Source organism: Ovis canadensis, chromosome 3, assembly GCF_042477335.2.
Source record: "Ovis canadensis isolate MfBH-ARS-UI-01 breed Bighorn chromosome 3, ARS-UI_OviCan_v2, whole genome shotgun sequence".
Lineage (NCBI taxonomy): Eukaryota > Metazoa > Chordata > Mammalia > Artiodactyla > Bovidae > Ovis > Ovis canadensis.
The window spans coordinates 170271537-170280383 of record NC_091247.1 but is presented as its reverse complement, the minus strand read 5'-3'; the positions used below and the strand labels follow the sequence as shown (position 1 = coordinate 170280383).

The 8847-nt window shown below is 38.2% G+C and overlaps 1 protein-coding gene across 1 annotated transcript; it reads left to right on the top strand.

The window, feature by feature from the left end:
* Window positions 1-4088: 4088 nt before the first annotated feature.
* Window positions 4089-5027, top strand: LOC138438279 (olfactory receptor 6C1-like). Its single transcript, XM_069586453.1, has one exon. The coding sequence runs from the start codon at window positions 4089-4091 to the stop codon at window positions 5025-5027; it is 939 nt and encodes a 312-aa protein (XP_069442554.1).
* Window positions 5028-8847: the final 3820 nt, after the last annotated feature.

Here is an 8847-nt window from a genome sequence, read left to right as displayed (position 1 = left end):
TTTTTCCCCTTTTTATTGGAATCTAGTTGTTTTACAATATTATAAGTAGTATCAATCGTGCATAAACTAGATAACTAATGAAGCAGACTATATAGCACAAAGAACTCTACGCAACAATAGCATGTGGTTTTCTCAATGGCTCAGTGGGTAAAGAATCTGCCTGCAATGCAGGAGACACAGGAGACACAGATTCAATCCCTGGGTCAGGAAGATTGCCTGGAGGAAGAAATGGCAACCCACTCCTGTATTTCTTGCCTGAAAAAATTTCATGGACAGAGGAGCCTGGCAGGCTACAGTCTAAAGGACCACAAAGAGTTGGATGCAACTGAGATGAGCAATAGTGAGCAATGCATCGAAGCTGGACTGGCAATTCATTTCATATATAATATTATACAGGTTTCAATGCCATTCTCCCAAATCATCCCACCCTCTCCCTCTCCCACAGGGTCCAAAAGACTGTTCTATACATCTGTGTCTCTTTTGCTGTCTCACATACAGGGTTATAGTTACCATCTTTCTAAATTCCATATATATGCATTAGCATACTGTATTGGTGCTTTTCTTTCTGGCTTACTTCACTCTGTATCGATAAGATATCATTTCAGACTTTCTTTCCTTAAAACTTTTCCACATTTTTCCTGCCATTTCATACACATATTTCCACATATTTCCTGCTATTTTTCATACAGAGTGAAGTAATTTTCACTTTAAATGAACCTCAGTCCTGATTCAACAATGAGATATCTAAGACATTAGAATTTTAAAAGAAAGGGACAGAAAGGAATATAAAGCTTGTTATCCTATATTCCAAGGAAATAAATAGCAGGAAAAATGTGGAAAAGTCCTAAGGAAGGAAAGTCTGAAATGATGTCTTATAGACTCGGATATATTCTTCATTGCTTTACTAAAAACATCCCAGGAATGGCTGACACTTCGCATTCCAGAAACGGTTACTGATCTGAATCATACACAGCTGTTAATTACAGACAATTGTTGTTAATTGAGAACAAGGACTTTTACATTTGCCTTAGAAAGTTGCCATGAATTTGTCTACAGACAATGTAAAGCCTGTCGTTTTTGTAAGTGCTCTTAACATTGTTTTCCTCTGGTCCTTGAGGATTAACAAAAGAATATGTTCATTTTCTCCTAAACATCACATGATTTCCCAGTAGAATTGGCCACCATTCATCTCAGTTGAAATTTTCCCTGAATCGACAGTTGCTATATTTTTCCTATACAGGAAAGTGAATGAAAAGAGGGCTCAGGCTTATAAGAGAGATAAACACTGAGAACTTTCACAATATTATGATGCAACCTAGACAGTGTATTAAAAAAAACAGAGACATTGCTTAGCCGACAAAGGTCAATCTAGTCAAAGTTATGGTCTTCCCAGTAGTCATGTGTGGATACAAGAGTTGGACCATAAAGAAAGCTGAGCACTGAAGAATTAATGTTTTGAACTGTGGTGTTGGAAAAGACTCTTGAGAGTCCCTTGGACTGCAAGGAGATCAAATCAATCAATTGCAAAGGAAATCAGCCCTGAATATTAAGTGGAAATACTGATGCTGAAACTGAAGCTTCAATACTTTGGACACCTGATGCAAAGAACTGGCAAGTTGGAAAAGACCCTAATGCTGGGAAAGATTGAAGGCAGGAGGAGAAGGGGACAACGAAGAATGATATGGTTGGATGGCATTACTGACTCGATGGACATAGGTTTGAATGAACTCTGAGAGTTGGTGGTGGATAGGAAAGCCTGGAGTGCTGCAGTCCATGGGGTTGCAAAGAGTCAGACAAGACTGAGAGACGAAACTGAGTAATGATGCCATACATACTAAAAAGGGCTTCCCTGGTGGCTCAAATGATAAAGAATCTGCCAACAATGCAGGAGACGCTAGTTTGATTCCTTAGTCAAAAAATCCCCTGGAGAAGGGAATGGCTACCAACCCCAGTATTCTTGCCTGGAGAATCCTATGAATATAAGAGCCTGACCTATGGGATATAGTCCATAGGTTTGCAAAGAGCTGGACAACTGAGAGACTAAGCATGCACATACAACAAATCAATAAACCTATATCTTGAAATTAAATATTCTATTGCAGAAAGATCTCTCCTGATACTGGAATGAACTTTACCATTCAATTTGAATTCACAGCATGAGTGATATTGAAAAGAATTGGATCAATTTATTAAGGGAATTCTTAGTTTTTTTTTTTAAGTAAATGGATTGTTATTATTATTATTGCTAAACAGGAAGACAAAATAGAAGGCTTTCATTGCTATTTAATGAATTATACCAATATACTGATAGAATAGAGCTTTAACTAAGTGAACATGAATGTATAAAAAACGAAAATATACGTTAGTATACTGTATTGGTGTTTTTCTTTCTGGCTTACTTCACTTTTTGTATAATAGGCTCCATTTTCATCCACCTTATTAGAACTGATTCAAATGTATTCTTTTTAATGGCTGAATAATACTCCATTGTGTATATGTGCCACAGCTTTCTTATCTGTTCATCTGCAGATAGACATCTAGGTTGCTTCCATGTCCTGGCTATTATAAACAGTGCTGTGATGAACATTGGGGTACACATGTCTCTTTCAATTCTGGTTTCCTTGGTGTGTATCGAATTTAGAAAGAATGTAACGATAACCCTGTATGCGAAACAGCAAGAGACACAGATGTATAGAACAGTCTTTTGGACTCTGTGGGAGAGGGAGAGGGTGGGATGATTTGGGAGAATGGCATTGAAACATGTATAATATCATATATGAAACAAGTCGCCAGTCCAGGTTCAATGCATGATACTGGATGCATGGGACTGGTGCACTGGGATGACCCAGAGGGATGGTATGGGGAGGGAGGAGGGAGAGGTGTTCAGGATGGGGAACACGTGTATATCTGTGGTGGATTCATGTTGATGTATGGCAAAACCAATACAATATTATAAAGTAATTAACTTCTAATTAAAATAAATAAATTTATATTAAAAGGGAAAATATAAAAATACAACATAGAATAGAAAGCAGAATACACACACACACACACATATACAGAATAATAATAACATTTAGACTGGAGAAGTTTTGAAGAAAAAATGTTCTCTGAAAGATATTGCTTTATGTTTGGTATTAGATATTCATACAATTTGGTCTTCTTAGCCAATGACACAGATCCAGTCAATGAAAAATCCACCCTGCCTCCTCTGTACTCTGGACTCTAGAGAAGTTCCCTAAATTTTTGTGACCAGGGATCAATATAATAGGTGACAATTTTTCCATGGACCTGGGTCGGGGGTAGTTACAGAATGGCTCAAGCTCATTATGTGTATTTTGCAGTGTATATCTATTATTATTGCATGCTCGTCATATCAGATCATCAGGCATTAGATTACAGAGTTCAGAAACCCCTGCTCCAATAGTTGAGGAGGTCACAACAATGAGTCCATTAGATGTGATTCAGATAAGGAGTTGGAAGTTAGGAAGGTGAATGTGAGTCAGAGTGAGAACTTAGAAGTCTTTCATATTGTTGAAGATTTAACTCCAGTGACGTTCATTTGGGAGACAGTCCCATTCGAGTGATCTTTTTCCTGACATTTTTGGATTTTCTATATTAACTAGCAAATACTAATACAAGAAATCAGATGAAAGATTAGGAAATAACACAATTTTACTGAGTTTGAAGAAAAGACCAGGAGCTTCCCAACGGGAAATAAATTATTTAGGGAAGGATTTCATAGAGTCAACAAGTGGCATTTCTATTCCAGTATTTCAAACACTTAGAAAAGCCTAGGTTAAAATTCCTACTCCTCTTACTTAGAGTATGTGATTTGGATAAAATGAAAAATATATATTTTTAACCTCATACCAATAAATGAAATAGGGATTTCAAAAGCAATATTGTATGATAAACACACACACTATAATATGGTTTAAAAAAAAGTCTTAAAAATAAGTTCTCCCAAGTTAAATTAATATGGCATAGCCCTTCCAGAAATAAATTCCAGTTCTATCCATGGATATTTCCCTTTTCTTTGAGCTTCTTTATGTTTTACTCTGAAGGTTATTGAAAAGAAGAAGATAATGAGAAACTACACAGAAATAAGAGAGTTTATCCTCCTGGGACTGTCAGATGACCCACAAGTTCAGGTTGTGATCTTTGTCTTTCTGCTCATCACCTACATGCTCAGCATCACTGGGAACCTGACCATTATCATCCTGACCCTGCTGGATGCCCACCTCCAGACCCCCATGTATTTCTTCCTCAGGAGTTTCTCTATATTAGAGGTGTCATTCACAACTGTCACTATACCGAAGTTCCTGACCACCATCATTACAGGAGATAAAACCATCTCTTTTAATGATTGTATGGCTCAGTTATTTTTTTTCATTCTCTTGGGAGTCACTGAGTTTTACCTTCTGGCTGCCATGTCCTATGACCGCTACATTGCCATCTGCAAACCGCTGCACTACATGACCATCATGAATCACAGAGTCTGCACACTGCTTGTCTTGGCTTCTTGGCTGGCTTCATTCTTAATTATATTCCCGTCACTCATGCTGTTCATACAGCTTGATTACTGTAAGTCAAATGCTATCGATCATTTTACTTGTGATTATTTCCCCTTATTACACCTTTCATGTTCAAACACTAAATTACTAGAGATGATGGGCTTTTCCTCTGCTGTGTTTACCCTAATGTTCACTTTGGCATTAATAATTCTGTCCTATACATATATCATTAGAACAATTTTGAGGATCCCTTCTACCACTCAGAGGACAAAGGCCTTTTCCACATGTTCGTCCCACATGATTGTCATCTCCATCTCTTATGGCAGCTGCATTTTCATGTATATGAATCCATCAGCAAAGGACAGGGTGCCTTTGAGCAAGGGAGTTGCTGTGCTAAACACCTCAGTAGCCCCCATGCTGAACCCCTTTATTTATACCCTAAGGAATCTACAAGTCAAGCGAGCCTTCATGGACATGGCCAGGAAGATTCTGCTTTTCTCAAGGAAATGAAAAAATAAAAGTCCTGCTTTATAAATTAGAGTCATAACAAAGAGCAATCAAATAAAAATTAGGGCTTTTCAAAATCTATTAATTTTCACATAATTTTCCTAGAAGTGTTTTTCACTGCTCATACTTTTATTGCCAGCATCTTACCAAAGATAGTATATACATTCCCATTCTAATTCCCATCATTCTCTCATGTATTTCCCTTCCTTTGGGCTTATCATTCCACTCTGCAGCCTTGGACTGACTTAATTTCCCTTTTTGAAATGTTTTTTGAGTCCTTGTTTTCACAATATTTCTTAGAAAATTAAGAGCAGACAGAAAGAGGCAGAGCAGTAGCACGTGAGAGAAACCTGTATTTTGATTTCACCAGGAAACATTCTTTCTAGAAATTTAGGAAATATTAAATCATTTTAAGCACTATTTTTTCAGTTTTTTTGAATTGGAAGATAATTGTTTAACAATGTTGTCTTGGTTTCTGCCATACATTAACATGACTCAGTCATAAGTATCCATATGTCTCCTCCTTCTTGACTTCACTCCCGCCTCCTACACCAGCCCACCCCTCTACATTGTCACAAAGCCCTGGGTTAAGTTCCCTGTGTTATACAGCAACCCCTCATTGCTCCCTATTTTACATATTTAATGTATAAGTTTCAATGCTATTCTCTCAATTCATCCCACCTTTTCCCAACCCACACTGCCACTATGCTCACAAGTCTGTTCTCTATGTCTGTGTCTCTATTGCTGCCCTGGAAATAGGTTCAAAGTACCATTTTTCTAGATTCCATATTGAACATTGACATTTTAGCATCAGCAAACTAAAATGGACGGGAATGGGTGAATTTAACTCAGATGACCATATCTACTACTGTGGACAAGAATCCCTTAAAAGAAATGAAGTAGCCCTCATAGTCAACAAAAAAGAGTCCAAAATGCAGTACTTGGATGCAGTCTCAAAAACGACAGAATGATCTCTGTTCCTTACCCAAGGCAAGCCATTCAATATCAGAGTAATTCATGTCTATGCCCCAACCAGTAATGCTGAAAAAGCTGAAGTTGAACAGTTCTATAACTTCTAGAACTAACATCCAAAAAAGACATCCTTTTCATCATAGGGGACTGGAATGGAAAAGTAGAAAGTCATGAAATACCTGGAGTAATAGGCAAATTTGGCCTTAGAGTACAGAATGGTGCAGGGCAAAGGCTAATAGAGTTTTGCAAAGAAAAAACACTGGTCATAGCAAACACCCTATTCCAAAAACACAAGAGAAGACTCTATACATAGACATAAGCAGATGGTCAATACTGAAATCAGATTGATTATATTCTATGCAGCCAAAAATGGAGAAGTTCTATACAGTCAGCAAAACAAAGCCAGGAGCTGACTGTACCTATGATCATGAACTCCTTATTGCCAAATTCAGACTTAAATTGAAGAAGTTAGGGAAAATCACTAGACCATTCAGATATGACCAAAATAAATCCCTTGCAACTATACAGTAGAAGTGACAAATAGATTCAAAGGATTAGATCTGCTAGACGGAATGACTGAAGAACAATGGACAGAGGCTCATGACATTTTACAAGAGGCAGTGATCAAGACCATCTCCAAGAAAAAGAAATGCAAAAAGGCAAAATGGTTGTCTGAGGAGGCCTTACAAATAGCTGAGAAAAGTAGAGAAGCAAAATGCAAAGGAAAGAAGGAAAGATATACCCATTTTAATGAAAGAAAAGAAAGCCTCCCTCAGTGATCAATACAAAGAAATAGAGGGAAACACTAGAATGGGAAAGACTAGAGATCTCTTCAAGAAAATTAGAGATACCAAGGGAACATCTCATGCAAAGATGGGCTCGATAAATGACAGAAATGTTATAGACCTAACAGAAGCAGAAGATATTAAGAAGAGGTGGCAAGAATACATGGAAGAACTGTACAAAAAAGAGCTGTTTGACCCAGATAATCATGACGGTGTGATCACTCACCTAGAGCCAGATACCCTGGCAAGAGAAGTCAAGTGGGCCTTAGGAAGCATCACTATGAACAAAGCTAGTGGAGGTGATGGGATTCCAGTTGAGCTCTTTCAAATCCTAAAAGATAATGCTGTGAAAGTGCTCCACTCAATATGCTGGCAAATTTGGAAAACTCAGCAGTGGCCACAGGACTGGAAATGATCAGTTTTCATTCCAATCTCAAAAAAAGGCAATGCCAAAGAATGCTCCAACTACCACACAACTGCACTCATCTCACATGCTAGCAAAGTAATGCTCAAAATCCTCCTAGCCAAGCTTCAGCAGTACATGAACTGTGAAATTCCAGATGTTCAAGGTGGATTTAGAGAAGGCAGAGGAACAAGAGATCAAATTGCCAACATCTGCTTGATCATTGAAAAAGCAAGAGAGTTCCAGAAAAACATCCATTTCTGCTTTATTGACTATGCCAAAGCTTTTGACTGTGTGGATCACAGCAAACTGTGGAAATTTCTTAAAGAAATGGGAATGCAAGATCACCTGACTTGCCTCTTGAGAAATTTGTATGCAGGTCAGGAAGCAACAGTTAGAACCAGACATGGAATAGCAGACTGCTTCCAAATAGGGAAAGAAGTACGTCAAATATGTATATTGTCACTCTGCTTATTTAACTTATATGCAGAGTACATCATGAGAAACTCTGGGCTAGATAAAATACAAGCTGAAATCAAGATTGCCAGGAGATATATCAATAAGCTCAGATATGCAGATGACACCACCCTTATGGCAGAAAGCAAAGAGAAACTGAAGAGCCTCTTGATGAAAATGAAAGAGGAGAGTGAAAAAGTTGGCTTAAATTTCAACATTCAGAAAACAAAGATCATGGCATCCAGTCCCATCACTTCATGGCAAATAGATGGGGAAACAATGGAAACAGTGATGGACTTCATTTTGAAGGGCTCCAAAATCACTGCAGATGATCACCGCAACCATGAAATCAAAAGACACTTACTCCTTGGAAGAAAAGTTATGACCAAACTACACAGTATATTAAAAAGCAGAGACATTACTTTGCCAACAAAGATCTATTTAGTCAAAGCTATGGTTTTTCCAGTAGTCATGTATGGATATGAGAGTTGGAGCATAAAGAAAGCTGAGTGCCAAAAAATTGATGCCTTTGAACTGTGGTGTTGGAGAAGACTCTTGAGAGTCCCTTGGACTACAAGGAGATCCAACCAGCCCATCCTAAAGGAAATCAATCTTAAATATTCATTGGAAGAACTGATGCTGATGCTGAAACTCCAATACTTTGGCCATCTGATACGAAGAACCCTCATGCTGGGAAAAGACCCATATGAAAAGACCCTCATGCTGGAAAAGATTGAAGGCAGGAGGAGAAGCAGATGACTGAGAATGTGATGATTGGATGGCATCACCGACTCAGTGTTCATTGAGTTGGTGATGGGCAGGGAGGTCTGGCATGGTGCAGTCCATGGGGTCCCAAAGTGTTAGACATGACTGAGTGTTTGAACTGAACTGATATGTATGCATTAATATACAACATTTGTTGTTCTCTTTCTGACTTACTTCACTCTGTATAACAGGCTCTAGATTCATGTACCTCACTACAACTGACTTGAATTTGTTCCTTTATGTGGATGCTTGGTTTATGAACCAATTTATAACCCAGTGTATGGTTGTGTATGTGTGCTCTGTAGGGGCCAGGTCTTTGTGACCCTATGACAACCTTCTCTGTGCATGTGCTTAACACAACTTCTTTATCCACTCATCTGTCAAGGGACATCAAGATTGCTTCCATGTCCTGGATATTGTGAATTTTGCTGCAATGAAGGTT